Raw genomic sequence first — 25,971 nt, forward strand, 5'->3', positions numbered from 1 at the left:
TGTGTCTGTCTGCTGCCCTTAGAGGACAGAAGAGAGCACTGGATGTCCTGGAACTGGAGTTAAGGTAGTTGTGAGCCACCATGTGAGTGTTAGAAAGTACACCTGGACCCTCTGCAAAAACAAGTGCTCTTGACAAGCTGAGCCATCGCCAGTCCCTACAGGGAAGTTTTCAAAGCTATTGGCACCACCACACCTGCTCAATGAACTCTTCTTACTAAATTAATTAGGAGATTAGCTCAGTATGATCCTTCATGCCTAAAATTTCAGCACTCAGAAGGCTGAGGCAGGAGGATTACTGTGAGTTATGGGCCAGCCTGGGCTGCATATCATGACCCTAAAAACAAACAAACAAACAAACAAACAAACAAACAACAAAATAGAACAAACAAACACAAAAACAAAAAACCCTCAACACTAAAACAAACGGCCCAATGTGTAAGTGCCTAGTGAGTTAGCACAAGGACAATAACCCAAGTTGGATTCCCTACCATCCACACAGAGAGCAGGATACTCCCAGGAGCAGTACTGGTGGACAGAGACAGGTAGAGCCCGGGGCTTGCTGGCTAGCTAGCGAGAACCAAGAGCAAGCTCCTGGCTCAATGAGAGACCCTATCATAAAAACTGGGACATAAAAAAGAGTGGCAGAGGAAGACATCCTACTATGACTTATGGCCTCCAAGTACATATTCTCTCTCTCCCCTTTCTTTCCCTCCCTCCCCACTCTTGGAATGGGGTCAGCTAGAACAGCTGTAAACTCAGTCATCAGAGGTCAACATGTTACAAATCTCAGGCCAATTTAGGCTACAGTGAGAGACCCTGCCTCAAACAAAACAGGAGAATCAGCCATTCAAAGACATGGGCTATAAGAAACCTGTCTCAAGGAAGCAAACAAATAAGTAGAACAGTAAATAAATAAAACTAAAATAAAAGAAATTAATTAACACAAATAGCTACGTGCTTAACTTTCTTCCCAAGAATTAAAAAGATAAATACTAATTGAAAATGAACTGAAGTCTAGAAAGTCAGAACCATTCTTATTCACACTATAAGGTCTAAATTATTTCTCTTAAATTTTTTTCCGATTTTTAAAAATGTGATTAGCCTTAAGCTGGATGTGGTGGTGCACACCTTTAATCGAACACTCAGGAGGCAGAAGCAGGCAGATCTCTATGAGTTTTCGGCCATCCTAGTCTACATAGTGAGTTCCAGGACACCAGGGCTGTTATATGAAGCACTGCGGACGTCTTTAGTTCCTCTACCACCTTTCTCAGTTCTCCGAATGTGAGGAAGAGCGCGCTATGAATGGGGTTTACCAGACCTATCTGCTGAAGAACACGGCTTGCTCTTTGAGGAGAGCACTCACCAGACTGCTCAGCACAATGAGAGGCAACACCCAGTGCAGTAATGGCTCTTATAACCCCCCCCCCAATGTAACATGCTGGAGTTGAAATTTCATAAGCAGCTGGGAGAGGTGCTGTGACTGAGAGCTACGAATAGGACAGATTGAACTCCACTGTCACTTGTCACACTGTTCTGTGTCTATAACACCAGAAAGCTCGGAGGAAATGAAATCAACTCTAAGCAAACTCTGGAGAGATGGCTACTTTGGCTCCTTGTCTTGCACATGCTAAGTGAGCCCTCTATCACTGAGCTATGTCTTTAGACTAACGTAGCTTTGTCAACACTTTCTTCATAGACATTGACGTTCTCTTCTTTTGTGTGTGTGTGTGTGTGGGTCCTCGTTCATATTCAGAAATCCTTATATTGCTATAAGTAGCAATGCCTGTAGTTCCAGAACTCCTGAGGTGGAGGCAGGGGATATCAAGAGATAAATACAGCACAAACTACCTATAACTGTATCTCTAGCTTCATCTTTTTTTTTTTTTTTTTTTGGTTTTTCCAGACAGGGTTTCTCTGTTTAACATTCCTAGCTGTCCTGGAACTCGATTTGTAGACTAGGTTGTCCCTGAACTCAGAGATCCGCCTGCCTCTTGAGTACTGGGATTAAAACCGTGTGCTACCATGCCCGGCTTCTATCTTCATCTTAAAAAAGAAAAGGAAATACTTTAGTTTCCAAAATAGTAGGCACTGATGTTGTAAGACAAAAATGGCTGTGTGTGGTAACTCATGTCTGTAATCTTAGCATTGGGGAAGAGGCAAAGGACCACTGCCAACTCCAGGCCAGCCTGATCTACAGAGCCAGTTCTAGGACTCAAGGCTACACAGTCCTATCGCTATGTTTCATATTACTATCCACACTCTTGTTCTTTGATCTGAACCACTCTAAGCAGACTTAGCAATGTTGAGCACAGTGGGTACTAGCTGACGTGGTGGTGCACACCTGCCTGGAGCCAGAGGTAGGGACAGGAGGATACCTAGACCTCACTATCTAGCTACTCAGGTCCAATCAGTAACCTCCAGGTTCAGTGAGTCACTGGAGAACAAATTGGTGAGGAAGACATGTAATGTGGACCTCTGACAAACACATAGGAACACACATATCAATATACACACACAAAAATTAGGTATGCTATGTTGAATGCTTAATAATTTAAGATGCGGGCGTTGGTGGCACATGCCTTTAATCCCAGCACTCGTGAGGCAGAGCCAGGTGGATCTCTGTGAGTTTGAGGCCAGCCTGGGCTACCAAGTGAGCTCCAGGAAAGGCGCAAAGCTACACAGAGAAACCCTGTCTCGAAAAACCAAAAAACAAACAAACAAAAAAAATTTAAGATGCACTGGATTAAAACAAACAAACTCATCACTGAAAGCACTAGAGGAAAATCAAAAGGATTTTTGTAATGCTCATTAATGTTACCTGGTCTGAAAATCAGCAACCATGTCCCGTCTCTCTGAGATCTTGGATGAACCATCCAGCCTCATGTAGGTATGCTTCCTGTAAACCATATATTCCTGTCAAGCAGGATAAAAGAACACAGTAAGTCTGATGCCGACAAATCACTGCATTCTAATTCGCAAGCTTTTGCCCACCTTCTCCATACCAGGCTGAAGTCATTATACACAGAACAGGGGGGAATGATTAATTATCAAAGGGCAGCAAGTGAGTTTATTGCTCCTGTAAGAAATTAAAAAACCTGTAATCTCAACCTCAATTTGGAAACTAATTCAATACAGATTTCTGTAGGCTTTATAAAAACAACCTCCCCCAAATAAAGACTAAACCCCCAAAATAAAATGGCTTTTCAGTCACTGAGCATAGATTTTTCATAGCTATGAACAACGACCAGTTTCCTTTTAGTAATTAACACTCGGCCCCACCCTTGGCAAATCCCTTCGGATTAAAGTTCTTGAATTTACAGTCTCAGTATCAGAGTGAGACAGATGACAAAGTAATTTTCCTAAGCTGAGTATGTTCATCTGATCACCGAATCACAATTTTAAGATGCAGAAAAGACTTTAAGGGATCCAGCTGGAAAACTGTTTCCCTTGTCTCAAAAGTTTCGGTTCTTTAGAGAAGAAGATCAAACTCATGCTTATTTTCCCTCCTGTTAACCAAGATGATACTACAAAAAGTTCACTGTAGAAAGCTCATGTCCAAATCTCAACAGGGTAGCCTATGTGTAAACAGACAGACATGTGTTCCCAGCTCTTAGGAGGTGGAGGCAAAAGGATCAGGAGAAGAAAGAACCACCTCAGCTGCAAAGCAAATTCAAGGCCAGCCTGGGCAACATGAGACCCGAAGAAGGCAGGCAGGCAGGCAGAGACACAGACAGACGAACACACTCAGCAAACATTAACAGTAGTCCTTCAATCTGTGGTTTCACTTTCCTTGCTTCAGTCTACCTACAGTAAAGCTGCAGTTTGAAAATAGGAAACAGAAAATAAGAAACAAGTAATTAATAAGTTGTTTTTGTTTTTTTCTTTTGAGACAGGGTTCCTGGCTGTCCTGGAACTTAGTCTGTAGACCAGGGTGGCCTTGAACTCATAGAGATCCACTTGCCTCTTCCACCCAAGTGCTGGGATTAAAGGCATGCATTGCTGGGTTTTGTCTTTGAGATCAGGTCTTACTACGTAGCCCTGAACTCTTTGTAGACCAGGCTGCCCCTTAACTTAAAGAGATCTGCCTGCCTCTGTCTCCAAGTGCTAGGATTAAAGGCTTACAGCATATCAGGCCAATTAGTAATTTTTAAAATAACTTTGATATAGTGTATTACATTTTATTTTATTATTAGCTACCAGTAAATTCTTATTTGATAAACTATCTTATGCATACACAGAAAAAAAAGTGTATATGTCTCAGGTTCTGGGGAGTCTTAGAATAAATGTATCTATTAAGAACCACAACTAAGTTCCAACTATATATAGGGTCTAACATAACTTTTCCCTACTGAAAAAGACTAATCAGCCAGGCCTTGTGAAACAGCTCTGTAATGCCAGCTACTTGGAAGGCTAAAGCAGGATGGTAAGTTCAAGACCAGGCTGGACTGTTCAATGAGACTATGTTTTATAATACAAAACTGAAAGAGAACCAGGGCTATAGTTAAGTGACTATCTCAATCTCTAGTACTACAAAAACAACCAACCCAAACCAACAAGCCAGTAAATTCTACATACTGGAGACATTTACACTGGTTTCCTGCGGCGGTAAGGACTTTTCCCATGGTGTAACTTTCTCTGAAGTAGATCACATATAAGGACACAAAGTAAGCCTCAACAAAGGAAAACTGAAATCTTTTTTTTTTTTTTTTGTCTAGTATGTGATTACAATGAAGTAAGACTACAAGTCAACAGCAAACAAAATCCTAGTGACTATACAAACTCAAGGAGATTAAACATGAACTAACGAAGAATGACTAAGGAATTTGAAGAAACCAAGATAAAAATAATGGAGCTGGAGAGATGGCTCAGTGGTCAGGAACACTTACTGTTCTCGCAGAGGAGTTTGGTTCCCAGCACCCACATGGAGAGCCTCACAACAAGGGCCTCTGATTCCCGTTCTAAGGGGTCTGACATTTTCTTCTGGCAACTGGGCAACTTCACTCAGTGCACTCATCCCTTATCCTCATATATAAAAATGAAAATATTTAAAGCCAATCTGAAAATTAAGAAGGCAGTTATTTCCTTTAACAAAGGAAATGAAAAGTTCTTAGCTCTGAGAGAGATAACTTCATGATGCATTTTAGGGCCCTGGAAAAAGAAGAGCAAGACAAACCCCAAATTAGTAGACAGAAAGAAGTCATTAAGGCCAGGGAAGAAATTAATGAAATGGAAAAAAAATGACAAAGAGTCAATGCAACAAAGAGTTGGCTCTTTGAAAAGATACAACTGACAAACCCTCTGCTAAACGAACCCCAAGGAAAAAGCCCAGCGGTGGTGGCGCACGCCTTTAATCCCAGCAGAGGCAGGTGGAAATCTGAGTTCAAGGCCAGCTTGGTCTACAGAGTGAGTTCCAGGGCAGCCAGGACTGTTACACAGAGAAACCCTGTCTCTAAAACCCTAAAACAACACAAAACAAAACCTTCTATAATAAGCAATGAGACTGAAGCAGTAATTAAATATTTCTGGTCCAGATGGATTTATTGGTGAATTTTACCAAACCTCCACAAAACTAAAACTAATGCTTCTCAAACTATTTCATAAAACAGGAGACACTACAAAACTTTTTTATGAAGCTAATATTACCCTGATACCTAAAGCAGATAGATACAACAATGAAAAATTATAGATCAGTTTTCTTGAACTTAGATTTAAAAATTCTCAACAAAAATATTAGCAAACTGAATTCAAGAACACATAAAAAAAAAAAAAAAAATCATTGACCATGACCAAGTTGGTGTTTTTCCAGAGATGTGGGTATGGTTCAATGCTTGAAAACCAATAAATGTTATAGAAAAATGGACTCAAGGGACAGGAATCACACTGTCATCTTGAAAGGTGTAGAAAAGGCTCTTGCGGCCTGGAGAGATGGCTCAGCAGTTGAGAACACTTGTTGCTCTTGGAGAGGACCAGGTTTGATTCCCAGCATCCACATGGTGTCTCACAACCATCCTTAACTCCAGATTCAGGGAGATCCAAAGCCCTCATCTGAATTCTCTGCGGATCAGGCATGCACATGGTGCACATACATGCAGACAAAACATTCCTTCCTTCCTTCCTTCCTTCCTTCCTTCCTTCCTTCCTTCCTTCCGTCCGTCCGTCCGTTTTTTGAGGCAGGGTTTTCTCTGTGAAACAGTCCTGGCTGTTCTGGAATGCTGGGATTAAAGGCATGCACACCACCACTTGGCAGACAAAACATTCTTATACATAAAATAAAATACAGGCAGTGGTGGCGGGCCACAGAGGCAGGCAGGCAGGCAGGCAGGCAGGCGCAGCGGCCGAGACACAGTTGCAATAAAGTTCAGAAACTGAGCTATTACCTGCTGAAGAGTTAGTGAAAACAAGCTCTTAATCAAGAGCTTGGAACAGGGACACCTATAATCCCAACACCTGGGGAAGGAGCCGTCTCCGTGGGACGGAACCAGAACAGATCTAGAACGGATCTGAACACTCTGTCTGGGGCCAACCCAGGACCCAACTGCTGATCCTGCGAAACCCAACAACTGTGAAACCCAACAACTTGGAGGTGTTGGTGAGACTACCCTGCTCAGCTGAAATCCATCCGGGAGAAGATTCAGAACCCTACAGTTTGAAGTCTGAGGAAACAAGATCAGCTGAGGAGTTGACCAATGAGCAAAATGTGACCTGAGAACACAAAAGAAGGCATGGCCCAGCCACCGAACTAGATCACCAGAATCGTTAAGTATACACTTGACCGACTGAGAACAGGTAAGCTCCCATCTCCAGACGGACAGATCAGGTCTCTAGCCCCTAGGCCCTACCCATCGGAGTTCCAGAGACCAGACAGCTACCTTTCCTTGCTCCCCCACCAAACCCTCCCCCCAAAACAAAAAACAAACAAAAAAACTAACCCCTACAACCTAACAACCACTGAAACCATAAGCACACCCTGCATCAACTGGGAACAACTGCTCCCAGAGACAGAACCCATTAACACTGATTTGACTAAGCTGCTCCCGAAGAAACAGAGCCCAACAGCACCAATTTAACCAAGAACTCCTAGTGAACCAAGACTAAAAATTAGAACGGCACCTTCAGACACAGACATTGCCTACACCAAGCAGAGGAAGAGATGAGTAGACGCCAGTGCAAAAATACAGGCAACAACATAAAGACCTATATGACAACACCAGAACCTAGCGATTCTACACCTGCAAGACGTGAACATACCAACCCAGAAGAAACAGAAGAAATCAATCCTAAAAATGACAGGATCCATCCATCTGCTGCATACAAGAAACATACCTTAACTTCAAAGACAGACACTACCTCAGAGTAAAGGGCTGGGAAAGGGCTTTCCAAGCAAATGGACCTAAGAAACAAGCTGGTGTAGCTATCCTAATATCTAATAAAATAGACTTCAAACTAAAATTAATCGAAAGAGATCAGGATGGACATTAGATATTTATCACAGGAAAAATCCACCAAGATGAAATCTCGATCTGAACATTTATGCCCCAAATACAAAGGCACCCATATTTATAAAAGAAACATTACTAAAGCTTAAAACGCACATCAAACTCCACACATTAGTAGTGGGAGATTTTAACACACCACTCTCACCAAAAGACAGATCTACCAGACTGAAATTTAACAAAGAAATAAAGAACCTAACAGATGTTATGACTCAAATGGACTTAATAGATATCTACAGAACATTCCATCCTAACACAAAAGAATATACCTTCTTCTCAGCACCCTATAGAGACTTCTCACAAATTGACCACATGCTTGGTCACAAAACAAATCTCAATAGATACAGAAAAATAATAAAGACAATTCACAGCAAGCCAACAGTCAACATCAAATTAAATGGAGAGAAACTCAAAGCGATACCACTAAAATCAGGAACCAGACAAGTCTGTCCACTCTCCCCATATTTATTCAATATAGTACTAGAAGTTCTAGCTAGAGCAATAAGACAACAAAAGGAGATCAAAGGGATACAAATTAGAAAGGAAGAAGTCAAACTTTCACTATTTGCAGATGATATGATAGTATACATAAGTGACCCCAAAAATTCTACCAGGGAACTCCTACAGCTGATAAACTCCTTCAGTAAAGTGGCAGGATACAAAATCAACTCAAAACAGCCGGGTGGTGGTGGTGCACACCTTTAATCCCAGCACTCGGGAGGCAGAGCCAGGTGGATCATTTTGAGTTCGAGGCCAGCCTGGACTACCAAGTGAGTTCCAGGAAAGGCGCAAAGCTACACAGAGAAACCCTGTCTCGAAAAAACAAAAAACAAAAAACAAACAAACAAAAAAATCAACTCAAAAAAATCAGTAGTCCTCCTATACACAAATGATAAAAGGGCTGAGAAAGAAGTCAGAGAAACATCACCCTTTACAATAGCTACAAATAATATAAAATACATTGGGATAACACTAACTAAACAAGTGAAGGACCTTTTTGATAAGAACTTTAAATCTCTAAAGAAAGAAATTGAAGATACCAGAAAATGAAAGGATCTTCCATGCTCATGGATAGGTAGGATTAACATAGTAAACATGGCAATCTTACCAAAAGCAATCTACAGATTCAGTGTAATCCCCTTCAAAATCCCAACACAATTCTTCACAGACTATGAAAGAAAAATACTCAACTTCATATGGAAAAACAAAAGACCCAGGATAGCTAAAAGAATTCTATATGATAAAGCAACCTCTGGAGGCATCACCATCCCTGCCTTCAAGCTCTACTACAGAGCTATAGTAATAAAAACAGCTTGGTACTGGTATAAAAACCGACATACGGACCAATAGAATTGAATTGAAGACCTTGACATTAATCCATGCACATATGAACATCTGATTTTTGACAAAGAAAGTATACAATGGAAAAAAGAAAGTATCTTCAACAAATGGTGCTGGCATAACTGGATGTCAATATGTAAAAGATTACAAATAGATCCATATCTGTCACCATGCACAAAACTCAAGTCCAAGTGGATCAAAGACCTCAACATAAATCCAGTTACACTAAACTTAATAGAAAAGAAAGTAGGAAGTACTCTTGAATGCATTGGCACCGGAGACCACTTCCTAAATATAATACCAACAGCACAGACCCTGAGCACAACAATTAATAAATGGGACCTCTTGAAACTGAGAAGCTTTTGCAGGGCAAAAGACACGGTCAATAAGACAAAAAGACAGCCTACAGAATGGGAAAAGATCTTCACCAACCCCACATCTGACAGAGGATTGATCTCTACAGTATATAAAGAACTCAAGAAACTAGACATCAAAATACTGAACAATCCAATTAAAAAAATGGGCTAAAGAGCTAAATAGAGAATTCACAAAACAAGAATCACAAATGGCTGAAAGACATTTAAAGAAATGCTCAACATGCCTAATCATCAGAGAAATGCAAATCAAAATGACTCTGAGTTACCACCTTACACCTGTCAGAATGGCTATGATCAAAAATACCAATGACAGTCAATGATGGAGAGGAGGTGGAGCAAAGGTAACAGTCCTCCACTGTTGGTGGGAATGCAAGCTTGTACAACCACTGTGGAAATCAGTATGGCGGTTTCTCAGAAAATTAGGAATCGAACTACCTCAAGACCCAACCATAACAATCTTGGGCATATACCCAAGGAATGCTGATTCATACCACAAAGATACATGCTCAACTATGTTCATAGCAGCACTATTTGTAATAGCCAGAACCTGGAAACAACCTAGATGCCCGTCAACTGAAGAGTGAATTAAGAAAATGTGGCACATATACACAATGGGGTACTACTCAGGAGAGAAAAACAATGAAAGCATGAAATTTGCAGGAAAATGGATGGAATTAGAAAAAAATCATCCTGAGTGCAGTAACACAAACCCAGAAGGACAAACATGGTATGTACTCACTCATAAGTGGATTCTAGATATAAAATAAAGAACAATCAGACTACAACCCACAGAACCATGGAAGCTATATATATATATATAGCATGGGGGACCGTAGGACAACTGTGGCTTATAATAAGTTTTGGTTTTACTCAATTACTGAGCAAGCCTCAATGAAACATTTCACTATTAAGATAAGAATACATACTGTATCAAGCTGATAATAGAAAAACAAATTAATAAAAAAATAAAAAAATAAAGAAAAATTTGAACTATTAAAAAAAAAACCCAAACAAACATATTTTACTAAAGTAAAATAAGGGGGAACTAGGGACTCATCATTCCTCTCCACATTCTATTCTTTCCCTTGTTTTATATATTTTAAATTTTTTATCGGTGGATTCTGCTGGAGTATCTGCTGCAGATAAGCACTGGAGGGCTCCTGTTGCAAATCACCCTCTGGAATGATGGAAGGATCTTTCTACTGGCACTTGGAGACCCGATCTGGTGTTGGTTTGGCCCCGGGGTTCTGTTTATGTTTTTCCTCAGGACAATGAGGTTCCTCATTGGATTCCTGAGTGCTGTGTGCGCCCTGTGGCTGCTGCTGAAGCCCAACATGGCAGAGACCTATTGGGCCTTTGTGAAAAACTCTCCCCTTCTGATGCCAATGGGGATTGAGAGCCCAATATGGCCAGTCTTGGCAAGCATTAACGTAAGCCTAGGAACTGTAGCCATGCAGTTGGATTCTCCAGAAGGTAATGTATGGTAACTGCTTTTTCAAGTATGTTTGAGAACGTGTCACCCAGACACCTTGGAGATTAAGGATAACACTGAAGGTCACTGACCTCCATTTGTTAACAGCAGCATGCCAGCTAAGCCTTTTCATTTTCACAATTTTTCAAGCTGGTGTAGTACCTACTTTTCAGGAGTGGCTCTGTGCAACATTTATTGGCATCCTGAAATTCTTTTAGCCCCCCCCAAGGTACCTTAAAATTTATGAGCCTGAATGTAGCCATTATAAGACCATTAGTTATGCTCCTTATGAGCTCCCTGTTTTTTTTCTTTATGGTTCTTAGTTGTTCTTTTGCAGAACTGCCAGCTTAAGTCATGCTGGGATCAAGAAAAATGGGCCTTGGCGGTTCGTGTTCCTGGAGTTGTATCCATGCCAGTGGATGTCCACACACTCCAGAAGAGAATTTGACATTGCTGCTGCTGTTGTTGCTGTTATAGCAATGGCAGCCACCGCTGCTACTGTTTCTGGGATTACCATTTCATAATTGCTTACTACAGCTAGCACAGTGGAGACCCTGGCTGCAAAAGTAGCTACTTACAGTTAGTTAATCTTTCATTCTATTGGGCATGATAAATTTAATTCAATAGCTATATAAATTTCGTTTGGCTTTGAAAATTATAAATTTATAAACTCAAGTTACATTGGCTTTTGGGATACCATCTTACAAGGACTCCAATTTGCAGTAAGGCTCGTTAAGGAAGGAAGGGAATGGCTAAGTTGCCTTTAGCTTACTGGCTATGGGTGGGTTAGGACTTCTATTGGTCTATTCTGTTTCAAACACACAGATTGCAAGCCCAGTGCCACCTTTAGATCTTTGGCAGCAGTTAACTCTTCAGCTCACACAGGATTGAGCCTGTATGATAATGAGTATTCAGAGATGGGTAATACCTGGGGGGTGCTCACCAACCTAAGACAGAGCGCCTGTGTGGCCTGGGCAGGCATCTCCATGACAGGTAAGGTGACCTGCTGACGTCCCCCGCAACCTAAGTCAGAAGCTTGTTTTTTAGTAAAAGGGGGACGTGTAGGGTCCTGGGCCCCGTTTTAGGTAACTGTTGCCTTGCTTGCTGACCTTGACCTTGATATCCTCCCTATGCTAATTTCCTGCCAGGTTCCACCCTCCTGAATGCTTAAGGGAAGTTCCTTGTCTGTGTATCCTGCACAATGGGCCTTAACAACTTGGATGCAAGATTGTAAAACGTCTGTAGCAAACTTCTGCCCTCTGGGGTTCTCCCATTGTGCTGTAAGCCTGCATTTAAGACCTCCTCCCCCTCCTTCAATAAACAGCATTCGGCATTAAATAAATAAATAAATAAAATTAAAAAAAAAAAAGAAAAACCAAAAGATAGGGTTTCTCTGTGTAGCTTTGGAGCCTGTCTGGAACTTGCTCAGCCTCGAACTCAGAGATCCACCTGCCTCTGCCTCCAGAGTGCTGGGATGAAAAGTGTGCACCACCATCACTACCCAGCAGCACTCCCCCTTTTTTAATTTAAGATTTCATTTATAATTATGTATGTTTGTATGTATGTGTACTTTTATGTGGGTGCCCACAGAGGTCAAGAGGGTGTCCAATTCCCTAGACATAGTTGTAAACCTCCTAACATGGACACTAGGAACCAAATTTGGGTCCTTCTAAGAGCAGCAAGCTCTCTGAACCATTGAGCTATCTTTCTAGATCATTTTTGATTTTGACCCAGGGTCTTGCTCTGTAGCCTAGGCTGGCCTAAAATCAATACCCTTCTGTCTCAGCCTCCCCAGAAGAAAAAAAAGATGTGGACTATTGTGCACTAGAGAGATGGCTCAGTGAGCACTGGCTGTTCTTCCAGATGACCTGGGATTATATGCTTGTATTTCTTCCTTCTGGAAATTAAATCCAGGATTTCATGTTTACTAGGCTAAGTTACCACTCAATCTACATCCCCGGGCCTGAGGTTGTTTATTAGGAAGCAAATTGGAAGAGAAATTAGTACTCATAAGCGAGACATTGCCAAAGCAGAATTCTATAATGTAGTACTGGGCTGGAAAGATGGCTTATTTGGTAAGTGCTTGCTGAACATGCAGAAGAACCTAAGTGTATCACCAGCATTCATATCAAAAACAAAAAATAGGGCTGGAGAGATGGCTCAGAGGTTAAGAGCACTGCTTGTTCTTCCAAAGGTTCTGAGTTCAATTCCCAGCAACAACCATCTGTAATGAGATCTGGTGCCCTCTTCTGGCCTGCAGGGATATGTGCAGACAGAACACTGTATGCATAATAAATAAATAAATCTTAAAAAAAAAAAAAAAACAACAACGCTGGGCAGTGGTGGTGCACGCCTTTAATCCCAGACTCAGGAGGCAGAGGCAGGTGGATCTGAGTTCAAGGCCAGCCTGGTCTCCAAAGTGAGTTCCAGGAAAGGCGCAAAGCTACACAGAGAAACCCTGTCTCGAAAAAACCAAAAACAAACCAACAACAACAACAAAAAATACAAATAAATGTAAAAAACTTTTGACAAAAATCCAACATCACTTCATCTTAAAAGCCCTGAAGAAACTTGGAACAAAAGAAACATAGCTCAACATAATAAATGCTATATATACAACAAAACTACAGCTAACCTTTTTTTTTTTTTTTTTTTTTTTTTGGTTTTTCGAGACAGGGTTTCTCTGCGTAGTTTTGCGCCTTTCCTGGAGCTCACTTGGTAGCCTAGGCTGGCCTCAAACTCACAAAGATCCGCCTGCCTCTGCCTCCCGAGTGCTGGGATTAAAGGCGTGCGCCACCACCGCCCGGCTTATAGCTAACCTTAAATGGGGAAGAACTCAAAAGAATTCTATTAAAATGAGTAACAACATAAGATGGCCCACTTTCTCCACATGTATTCAATATAGTGCTGAAGTGTTAGTTTGGGCATTAAGACAAGAGAAGCAAACAAAAAGCATACAAATAGGAAAAGAAGAAGGCAAAGCACCCCTGTTTGCAGATGACAAGATTCTATACTATAGGAGATCCTACAGATTGTATCAGAAAACTCATAATGGATAGGTATTTTCAGCAAAGTGGCAGGATACCAAATTAACACACAAAAATCATTAGCTTTCCTATATACCAATGACAACCTGAAAAAGAAACCAGCTAGAGAGATGGCTCAACAGTTAAGAGCACTTGGCAACTCATCCAAAGGACCCTGGTTTGATTCCTAGCACCCACATGGCAGCTTACAGCCACCTGTTGTAATACTAGGTCCAGTGAGACCTGATGCCCTCTTCTGGCATCCTCAGGCACTATACCCACATATTGTACACATATAAATGCAGGGAAAACACTCCATACATATAAAATAAAAAAGGGAAAAAATAGAGAAACAATTCTATTCAAAATAACCTAAAACAAACAAACAAACACAACAGTCCTGAAATAAGCTTAATCAATCTGGTACATCTCTGTAATGAAAAAAATAATTATTTTATTCTTGTGTATGTTGGGGGTCCTGTGCATGTGTACGTGGTGTCTTCAGAGGTAGGAGGGAATCAGATCCCCTAGAGCTGAAGTTACAGGTGGCTGTGAGCTGCCTAATGTGGGTGCTGTCTGTGAACTGAACTTGGGTTCTCCAAAAGAGCAACGTGTGTTCTTAACCATCTTTCCAACCCGTACAATGAAAATTTTAAAACACTGAAGAAAAAAATGAGGAAGACTCTAGATGGAAGAATCACCTGCTGTGAATAATGCTGTTTTACCAAAAGCAGTCTACAGATTTAAGATTTAATGCAATTTCCATCAAAATTCCAGTGGCATTCTTCATAGAAAAAAAATGTTAAATTTCATATGGAAGCACAAGAGATCCTAGATAGCCAAAGCACCTTGAGCAAAATGAATACTGCTGGAGCCATCATCATACCTAATGTCAAGTCATAGTTATGGAGCCATAGAATTGAAAGCAGCATAGTCTGGCATAAAAACTGACTCACAGATCAAGTCAATAGAAGAGAGATCCAGTTACAAGGCCATACAACTACAGATGCCTAATTTAAAAAAAAAAACAAAACAAAAAACACGAAAAATACACATTGGAGAAAAGACAACATCTTCAACATATAGTGCTGAGAAAACTGGCTAGCTACACGTAGAAGAATAAAACTAAATCCTTATCTTTTTATTCTGCACAAAATTCAACTTCAAATAAATCAAGGGCCTCAAAATTACACTTGAAATTCTGAAACTGCTCTAAGAAAACATAGGAGACACACTTTGAGATAAAGGCCCAGGCAAGTATTTTCTAAACAGGGCTCTAACCACTCAGACTACAAATAAGGCTGATAATCAACAAACAGAATAACATGAAATTAAAAAGCTGCTGTATAGGCAAAGGGAGCTGTTACTTGAGTTAAGAGACAGCCTACAGAATAGGGGGGGATCTCTGCCAGTATGTACCTGACAGAGGATAGTATGTAGAATATAGAAAGAACTCAAAAAGCTAAACACTAAAAAGAAATAACTGTACTAAAAAAAGGGGGGGAGGGGAGGGGAGATGGACACGTAACTAGAGTTCTAAAATAAGAACTATAGCCAGTGGTGGCGGCACACGCCTTCAATCCCAGCACTCAAGAGGCAGAGGCAGAGGCAGAGGCAGAGGCAGGTGGATCTCTGTGAGTTCGAGGCCAACCTGGGCTACAGAGTGAGCTCCAGACAGTCAGGGCTACACAGAAACCCTGTCTTGAAAAAAAAAAAAAAAAGAACTATATAAATGGCCAGCAAACAATTTAAAAATTGTTCAACATCACTAGCCACTAGGGGAAACATAATTAAAATTACTTTGAAACTCCATCTTACCCCAGCAAAAATGGCTATTATCAGGAATACAATGACAGCTGCTTGTGGCACACATCTTTAATCCCAGCACTCAGGAAGCAGAGGCAAGAGAGGCAAGTAGATCTCCTTGAGTTTGAGGCCAGCCAAACAAACAAAAACAAAACAAGAACACAAATGACACCAAATGCTGGCATGTATCAAGAGAAGGGGGAACACTTATCCACTGTTGGTACCAGTGCAAACTGGTACAGCAATTATGGAAATTACTGCATACCCATGTTTAATGCTGCTTCTATTCACAATAGCTAGTAAATCGAATTAGGTGAGATGCACAGCAAATGATAAACGGATAATGAAAATATGGTGCACAACCACAATGGAATTTTATTCTGCAGTAAAGAAAAAGACTATTTTTGGTTTTATGGAGACCAAGTTTCTATGTAACAGTTCTGGCTGCCCTGGAACTCACTTTGTAGACCAGGCTGGCTTAAACTAACAGAGATCCGTCTGCCTCTGCCTCCGAGTGCTGGGATTAAAGGCGTGTGCCACCACTGCCGCCACTGCCACCACCACCACCCGGCCTAAAAATGAATTCTTTTAGATTTGCAGGAAAATGAATGAAACCAGAAACACTGCCAAGTGAGGTACTCAGTTCCAACAAGTCACAGACTACATGTTCTCACTCACATATCTATCCTAGCTTCACACTTTTGATGTGTATTTACTTTTGAATGTTTGTAGAGGTCAGTAAGGTAGAAAGGCCCACGAGAGTGGTGGAGGGACAGCAGGACACACATGCCATGAAAGCACAAGGAGAGGGTCAAATACCAAGTGGGAGGAGAATAGGGGAGGGTAAATAAGAGGGAGGAAGAAGGAAACAGGTTAATCCAAACAGATGAAAAACCCTTATAGAAACCTATTATTCTGTAAGCTAACTATAAAATCTCAGTGCCCTGGTGTGGGTTACCTCACTACAGAGTTACTGGTCAGGGAAGTTCCAAAAGCCACCCCAACAAGGCAGGCTACTTGCCATTGCACACCATACCTCCACAGTAAGACTCTGCTGCTGAAGACATAGCACACTCCGGTTGCAGGACATAGAGAAATTAAGCTGGAATTGATCTGAAAATCTCTTCCTTGTTGGCTAGCTTTTCTTTTCTTTTCTTTTTAATTAATTTATTTTTTAATTACACTCATTCATTAGTTACACTCATAATATTAATTACATTTGTGGTATTCATTGATTACATTTGCAGTATTCATTAAATAATTATAATTATGATACTCATTAATTACATTAATTGTATTGATTTATTACATTCATGATATTATGTCCTGATACTACTGTCCATTTGTGGGGTTTTTCCATCACATAAAACAGATTCTGTACTTGGGAAATCATTGCTCTATATTCCTTTCTTCTCCATCTTGAGATAATGTCTAATTTTTCTGTCTCTATGAATTTGTATACTCTATATATTTCATGTAATACAATTCTATAGTATTTGTCCTTTTTTTAAAATGTAAAAACATTTTATGTACAACTGCAGGAGAAATAATATATAGATAGCCTGAACATAAAAACAGGTTATAATTTAAAAGTACAGGGTAGGTGCAAAGCTACACAGAGAAACCCTGTCTCAAAAAACCAAAAAAAAAAAAAAGTCCAGGGTTATTTTATTTTATTTTATTTTTTTTGGTTTTTCGAGACAGGGTTTCTCTATGTAGCTTTGCGCCTTTCCTGGAACTCACTTGGTAGCCCAGGCTGGCCTCGAACTCACAGAGATCCGCCTGCCTCTGCCTCCCAAGGGCTGGGATTAAAGGCGTGCGCCACCACCGCCCGGCCAAGGGTAATTTTCTCTGTAGAAAATAGTATAAACGATAACATTTCCCAATAAGCCCTTTTAAGCCAAATGATAGCTGAATTATACATATAAATATTGATTAGATTCTGGGATACGGAAGAAATCTATCTTCATTTGTTCAGAGAGCTATGTTTTACTTAAGTTGTGTAAGTGAGATTCCTATTCATCTTCCCCTTCACTGTTTGATTTACGGCAGACATTTTTCTATAGGCTAATCCATATTCTAAAAAGGTTTTAGCCTCCCCTCCTGAAAGTACAGCCAGCATTTTCTTTCATCTGGCTAGCTTTGCATAGTGCCAGGAAGTGCTATGTAGACCACTGAGGGAGAAAAGCCATCAACTGTACTACCCAGCTGTGCGTGAACTCTGAATGCTACAATATTGGCCTTCTAGGCAAGATGCCTATTGGTTCAAAAACAGTATGAAGATAACCAAGGTTCTGGTTGGATATAAAGATTGATCCACAGGAAGAAATCTATGCCTGGTATTATAAACGTCCATTGCTCTGGAGGTCAGATGCTCTATCAAGGCATCTACTTCTGTTGTTTTCCTAAAGGACATGTTGTCAAACTGTCTTCTAAATACTTACTCAACCTTGGCCAGAGAAGCTTCTTTTTGTAATGACAGTTAATGCAGCAATTCAAACTGATAAAGGGATGAGAGTAAGTGCCCACTGTATGCTTGGTCCTAAAAAGGACATCTATGTAACACACCTCCACTCTGCCAAGTTTCAGAGAACATCACAGAAAAGGAGGCAGAAAGGAGGTAAGAAGATGGGGAAGAGGGTCGAAATGTTGCCTTCCAGATATGACATGGCCAGTGTACTCATAACTCACTGCAGTCCACATTCTAGTAGGCAGCGCTAACTAGTCTATAGGTTATCACAAAAAGAGGAGTGTATGTGGGAGCAGGGCATGCCGGGGAGGAGAAGAGGGAGTTGAGGGTAGACTGGATCAAGATCCATTATATACATGTACAGGAATGTCAACTATATTAAAGAAATGACTGCTCTCTAACAGATAGATATAAGTTATACCTATTTGTTATACAGAATATATAAATATGTACATATACATACACACAAAAGTAGATGAACATAGAAGATTTATCTTAAATCTACCTTAAAGATGATTTCTATTTGTTAAATATATCTTAGGGAAGTTTCAAAGATGAAACTAATATACACCCCAAATCCACAGGTGAGGACACAAGCAAAGAGCAGAAAGAAAGGCAGAGGAGTCCCTTTGAGCCCTGGTATTGGACATGACCGGCCAATGACATTCATCACTAGGGACACCTGGAGTTTGTCAGAAACGCAAAACCGAAGGCAGAACCAGAATCTACATTTTGATGATGTATTGCTTATAAGCATCAAGTTTAAGAAACACTACTGTAGAGAGCGAGAGACTTTGGAGCACTCAGTCCTAAATGAAATATCTTCATCAAACCCCTCCCCTCAAGGCTCAGGGATCTGTGCGGAAGAGGCAGAAAGACTGTAAGAGCCAGAGGTGGTGGATGACTCCAGGGAAACAGTGTCTACCAGACCCAAGATTGATGCACATATGAACTCAGAGACTGGGGCAGCATGCCTGAGGCTTGCACAGGTTAGCAACCAAGAGGAAGTAGACACAGACTCCTACCTCTAATCAAGAAGCTATCTGCAACCAAGACCGGCTGGCAAAGGAAAACTTTACTTTTCTCCAAACAAGTCTCACTGGGTATATCAAGTGCACTTTAGGGCAGGCCCCATGCCTAAGAGAAACTGACCAACACAAAACGAACTCAGTGGTATTTTTGTAGACTTTTTGACTCATTTTCATTTGTTTGGGTATTTTTTGTCTAAAGAACAAATTTGGGTGGGTAGGGAAGTAGGAAGGATCTGGGAGAAATCAGGAGAGGGGAAAACATGGTCAAAATATATTTTATGAAAAAAAATTTCAAAAAAGAAAGACAACTGCTGTAGAACACACTATTTTTAAAACACTGGCATTTTCTGGGCCCCTCATATCTGTAGCTCAGGAGAGTTTAGAACTCAGGGCAATCTTCCTACTTCAGCACCCTGAGTACTGGGATTGCAGGAGTATGCTATCAGAGCTGACAAAACACTACAACTTTTTCCAAACTAAAGGTTAATCAACTCCCTCTATATGCAAAATAGATAAAGGCATCACTATTCTGGTTAGTGAAGACAGGTGGAGGTTCAGGGTCCCATTTGCCCACACTCTAGCTTGTTCTCAATCTACAATAGTCCTCCATTTTGAAAGCTCCTACAAGTTCAGACCAGTTCTGGATCATATCCATAAATCCTACTTATTATTTCTCAGGGTCTCACCTCATAACGAAGAACTAGCCAAAGACTCTCTATGGAGTGAGGGACTGATCTCAAACTTGTGGCAATCCTCTTGACTCAGACCCAAGTACTAGTAGTATTAAAGGCATGAGCTACTGGGCCAGGCTCTATATCCTACATGTTTAACCAGTGACATGCAAACAAAGGTATCAGCATAATGAAGTAGTTTTAGCAAATGCTTTCTCAACCATTTCAAGTTCACTAAGTAAAACAGATATACAGATACAGTAGCGTAATGCAAAGATACTAGGTGAACCTTGCAGTATTGGTGCTGTGTTGTTGATGGCTGGGATTTCCTGAGCATTCCCTAAGTATAGTCAGTGTTTTATGTATTTTCCCTGGTTCAGCTCATCTCATCCTCAGGATGGCCTTTAGGATAGGTGCTATTACAGTCACTCCCACTGTCCAGTGGATGGTCAATGAAGTCTACAAAGAGACCTGGGGCTAGAATTGGGACTCACAGATTGGTTCAAGCTTCACTCTTGTTTCCCAGTAGAAGGATGCTCACTGCCAGGTGGGGAAGGGAAATGGGGCAGGGCCTCATCCACCCTAAAGTTTATTTCAAATTTGCCTTTGATGTTCATTTTAACCCAATTTCGCTTTGATAAAGCAAAGTGAGAGAAAGACTCAAAGTGTTGAATCAAAAACCTCCAGACATGGTGTAACTCATTTTTTTGAAATTGCTTCATCTTTGGGTTATATCACCAGGAAAAAGTAGACTCCTCTCTATGTCTGTTACAGTTTCTCTGTAGCCTAAGCATAACGTACCAAGAGAATGAAATATGATGGCTTTATTTCCCTTACAAAATACAGATCACTTCAGAGAAGATTCTTTTCTAAGATTCTTATGGGTTCAACATAATCTTTGCCTTTCTTTTCTCCTATACTGTATCTTCCAGTCACAGTGGACTATCTCTCCAAGTTTATACTTTCACATCATTGCCTTTTAAAAATCAGGTTTCTTTAGTTTTGAATTTCCTTTCTTCCTGATAATTACAATCCAATTTAAATTCAGTTCAGATCTTACTCTCTATGTATGTAGCCTTCTGCAAAAGTGGCTGAGTTACAAATAAACATATTCCCTCTAGCTATCCTTAGTTTTGCTAATGCTTAATTTTGGCACTAGTATCAGGGTTCATTTGGCAGTTATTTGTGTATGTAAAGTCTATTCCACTAGGTCCATTGCTGTTTAGCATAATGCCTTGCTCACAAGTGTCATGAAAATAAGTATATTTATTTATAGATTTTATTTCTTTTTTTAACATGTGTTTCCAATGCACATGTGTGTGTGGATATACTCATCTGTATACAGTGGGCAACAGAGTACATCAGGTGTCCTGTCCTATCACTATCCACGTTATTCCCTTGACAGGGTCTCTTACTGAAACTAGAGCTAGGCTGGCAGCTAGCAAGCCCCAGAGATTTTCCTGTCTCTGCTGATTTTAAGTAGTGTGGCTGTAAGCTAAAACATTTTCCCTACCATTCTTAAGACCTTATGAAAATTCAGTTGATAGTGATTCAAATTTGCTTTTCATTCTGCGGGGACAGTTAAGAACATGCTAGCTTCCTAGCATAGCCAAAATCATGGTTCCCAAAGGTCATCTGGAGCTGTAAAGAAGCCAGTGCTCAGATGACACAACAGTGTCTGTTTAGGATGAATCCTTCTCCAGTGAGGAGCTGTACTTCAGGATTGCCTGGACAAGTTACACAACCCAGTGGTCTCAGGTGTCACATTTAGCTATGGATTATCTGGATTTAATTCTATATCCTAATATTTTAAAATATGAGTTCAGGTTAAGATCTGTCTGGATTTCAGTCCGTATTAACCATGCCACACAATCATGAGTTGACTGACTTGTTACAAGGACTTTTATACTGCACAGGAGATCGATCGATCGATCGATGTATTTCTTTTAAATTCAGACTCAGTTACTTATGCAACAGGAGTGAATCTCCAAAGATGAAACCCAGATATAATGAAAGCTGTCTGTAATAAATTAACAGCTCTCTTTAACTATAAAAATATCACAGAGATGGGCCTCCTTCCCCACAAAAAAGGTGGCAGCAGACGAGCCTGTGTGACCCACAGCTGTACAAGCTCCTCCCAGCTGCTCAGGGCTACATCTGATTCCACAGTCCCTCAACAGGGAAGACACTATAGGTGACGCCACGGTAGCAAGTCCACCAGAATGCAACACCTACTCATCTCGACTATCTTCTACTTCTGCCCGTGCAAACGATAAAATTCCTAGTTCTGTAAGCAAATTTCCCCTTTTCTTTAATTTCCTCACTCAGAAATATTTATTTGAATGCCATGTAACGAGCTAAAACATTTCTGAGTACAGAATTATATTTGGAAGATCAGACACTTACACATTTAAATTGAAGTGAGATTTTTATCAAAAGAAAAAAAGGCTATCAATCACTATTTATGTGTTTAACTGAGATGGGGTCTCACTGTCTCACCCTGGCTGACCAGGAATTCTATGCAGACCAGGTTATCCTTAAACTCAGATTCCTCCTGCCTCTGCCTCCCGAGTGCTGCAATTAAAGGTGTGCACCACCACGCCCAGCTGTCACTTGCTTTAGAAACCAGCCAAGGCAGGAGCCCAGAACTAGTGCCGCCCCCACTAAAGGCCTCATATTGCCTTCTAATTTGCTGAATTCGAGAAACAGAAACGAACAGCAGGGCCAAGGCAAAAGATGGGAATAATAGGGAGGAAAAGGACCACTGGGTGAACGAGAGGTCATGCTCCCCAGACAGGCATCGAATCTCAGTGGCCTCGAGTGTCTTTAAACTCCCACGTTAAGTGGGAACTTTTCTTTCCCCCTTTGTACAACTGTAAGATGACAATGGGGGGGGGTGGTGTGGTATCCCAAAAATAAAAACTGAATTTCTGAGCCTGAAGAAACCAGACAGGAAGTATTGTGTTAGAGATGTCAGGTATACTGAAGAAGCATACTCTTTCTATAAATGCCCATCTTTAGACACAGGGACTCGGGTTTCATGAATGAGTCCATTATGAAAGTGACTGGAAATATTCTGACAAATACAGGAATACAGACCTAATGCTGCATTACCCTGAGATCCACCATGACATGTTTACATTTCAGTAAACACTTATGGGCACTGCCACTTGCTCCTTAGCAGCTCAGCTCTGTGAGAACCAACTGCTTGGAACGAAGAACATGGCTCAGCTGTGAAACTCAGGTTGTGAATCTGCTTTTTCTTAATTTATAATTCTCCACAGAGAGGCACCTGCATTTTAAAGTTCTCAGCTGTCTTGTTCATAAATACCACCCACTAAGCCACCTAAAACTCAGGGCCATATCAGACAGAACCCACCCACACTCATCTTCATCTGTCACAGCTAGCTTACAGCTTACTTATTCTCTCATGATCCTTGGAACTTCTCTGAATATGAATCAACTTTTGAGACTCTATATAATTCTGAAACAGCCCTAGAAAAAGAAAGATTTTTGCCATCTTTACTAAGCCCATTGTGTACTGCTCTTTCAGTAATTAAAAATGATTTTTTCTATGCGCATGGGTGTTTTGCCTGCACATATGTCTGTAAATTACATTTGTGGGGTGTCAGCATAGGCCAGAGAGAGTACTGGGTTCTCTGGGGCTGGAGTCAGGGACAGTTGTAAGCTACCATGTGGGTGCTGGGAATTGAACCTGGGTCCTCTAGAAGAGCTGCCAGTGCTCTTCAGCTGAGCTATCTCTCCAGCACTTCTCTTTGTAATTCTTTTGTTTTGGTTTTCGAGACAGGGTTTCTCTGTATAGTTTTGGAGCCTGTCCTTGATCTCGCTCTGTAGACCAGGGGCCTTGAACTCACAGAGATCTGCCTGGCTCTGCCTCCCGAGTGCTGGGATTAAAGGCGTGCGCCACCACTGCCCAGCCTCTTTGTAATTCTTAACAGCTGACAATCACTACTTCCCCTGTACTTTCCCCAACTCTTCAGGATGAGGCAAGCACACAAGAACCAAAAGAGAGCCCCTCACTGTACAACTGGTACTTACACTACTTTGGCTACTGTCGTCACTTGCTCTGAGCAGAGTTCTTTTAGCTGACCTGCTGCTATTAGAACCTTATTGTATTAAAGATTTACACCACCAAACATGGCTGAGGTTATCACATACCTAGCATACAGAAAGCCCTAGGTTCTACTTTCTGAGCTGCATGTGGGAAACTGGGGTGAACAGCAACTAATCAAAAGAAAACATTTGTAACAGTGGCTTAATCGCCTCTCTTATGCTCAAACTTGTTAGGACTTTCCCATCATTTATAAATAGGTGATGTCATGAAACAAATCAGAAAGTTTGTCATGTTAAAAGTACCCAAATCTAAGCACTGTATGAAATCTAAGATTTACAGAAATAAAATTGACTCCAGATGTTGCTTATTACATCTCTTGCTAAAAGAAGTTACCAAATTACTAAAAGGAGCCTGCCCACAAAATGGATAAACACCCTGCAAAATCTACCAAGTCAACTTTGGTGTCCAAAGAACCCAAAACGTCCCCACTCCTTTTTAAAATACTGTTTTATTATTTGTGTGTGTGTGTGTGTGTGTGTGTGTGTGTGTGTGTGCGCGCGCGCGCGTGCATGTATAGATAAACATGTGGAGGTCAGAGGACAATCTGTGGGAATTCAGCTCTCAACCATGTGGGTTCTGGGAAGTGAACACCGGTCACCAGGCTTGGAGGCAAGTGCCCTTGTGCTGAGTCATCTCACCTTCCCTTCCGCTATCCCATCCCTTCAGTATCTTCACGGTCCTGATCTCCTTGTTCTCAAACAGGGACCATCACAGTAATCTCTACTTAATACTATCCTTCAAGTAGCATGCTAGCATACAGAGCTTTTTGTATATTAAACCCAGCAAAAAATATGAGCTCTTTATATAGTTCTGATCACCAGATACCTCAGCCTCTCCCAACTTTCCTGTAAGGGACTTAACTCTGGTGGCTTGCGATTATTTGTTCTTGTTCTTTTCTTTCTGTCTACGACCTCCTCTTGCGCAAATAAGCCATCCTTCAGAAAAGAAAACAGAGAGGCCCTAACCATGTAACCAGTTGTCTTTGATGGCTAATCCAACGGTGAACCATGGCTGTACATTAACATTACCTCAGGAGATTTTAAATATCCTAATTCTCAGAGCTCATTCCAATGTCTGCAACATATAGTCAAGATGAAAACCATAAAATTTAATCTGCTTGAATAGCTGTTTCCCGGGTTTTTAGCATAAAAAAATAAAAACATAGACAAAAAACTGAATCTCCAATCTTGACTTCTATATAGAATTCAGAGACTTCCCAGGCTAGGATCTGCTTTAAAATTGTGGCATTTCTTCTCTTGTAAAAGAAGAGTATTATATTTCATTGGCTAAGGGAACAGAAGTCCTCTGATGACTGGGGGATGGGGCACTCTGCCCCTTCTACAGACTAGAAAACCACAAAGACAACTTTGGGTGTTCCCAGTAATTATGGCTGATACTATAGGGACATCATATTCCTATCCAAATTAAATGTCAAGGACTCCTAGGTCCCCAAGGTTCCTTCTCCTACCTCCAGTAGGTCTATCATCCTGGTCATCTGAGAGTAGATAAGGACCCTATGTCCTTGAGACTTGAGTCGAGTCAACAGGACATCAAGGGCATACAGCTTTCCACTGTCTGTGATGAGGCTCTCCTTGCCTGGGGAGAAAAAAAGGGGTAGGGGAGGAAACTATTTAATTGAAGCAACAAATCACCTACTGCAAAGCTGTATGCTGCCGAAATTTCTGTAATCAGGATGCTTATATTCATGAGGTAGAATGGAAAGCTCTGTTAAATCCTGACTCTAGGAGTGCTTGTGAAGGCATATCCTGAAAGAGCTGGAGACAGCCTCTCAGCTGACAGTGCTGATTAGTGTTTGGTTCACATTCTTACTGAGGGGACACCAAGTATACAACATTATCTACTAGTGACAAGTATGTCATGTGCTATAAGTACCCTCAAGACGCTAATCCTTCTGTTTACTTATCTCAAGAAACTTGTTGCTTTTAATTCTGTGTTTATGCTGGGTTGAATGAGACTCTTATGAATGCTTGGTCCCCAATTAGTGGATTAGTAGGGGTGGCCTTGTTAGAGGAAGTGTCACTGGGGGTGGCTTTGAGGTTTCCCAAGGCCACCGATTCCAACTTGCAGGAAAGATGTACACTCAACCACTGCTCCAGAACTTTGTCTGCTGCTGCCATGGCGCCCTGCCA

At 41.0% G+C, this 25,971-nt stretch overlaps 1 protein-coding gene across 2 annotated transcripts in view; it reads right to left on the bottom strand.

Moving 5' to 3' along the window:
* Ino80 (INO80 complex ATPase subunit) overlaps positions 1 to 25,971 on the bottom strand; it is a 113,376-nt gene that overhangs the window by 22,711 nt on the left and 64,694 nt on the right. For both annotated transcript variants that reach the window (XM_028854439.2, XM_028854441.2), the window contains 2 exons: positions 25,290 to 25,417; positions 2,819 to 2,913 (listed from right to left, as the gene is read on the bottom strand). In XM_028854439.2, the coding sequence (XP_028710272.1) occupies positions 2,819 to 2,913; positions 25,290 to 25,417 (223 nt within the window). The remainder of the gene's footprint in view (positions 1 to 2,818; positions 2,914 to 25,289; positions 25,418 to 25,971) is intronic.

The sequence above is a fragment of the Peromyscus leucopus genome, chromosome 4 (genome assembly GCF_004664715.2).
Source record: "Peromyscus leucopus breed LL Stock chromosome 4, UCI_PerLeu_2.1, whole genome shotgun sequence".
Classification (NCBI taxonomy): domain Eukaryota; kingdom Metazoa; phylum Chordata; class Mammalia; order Rodentia; family Cricetidae; genus Peromyscus; species Peromyscus leucopus.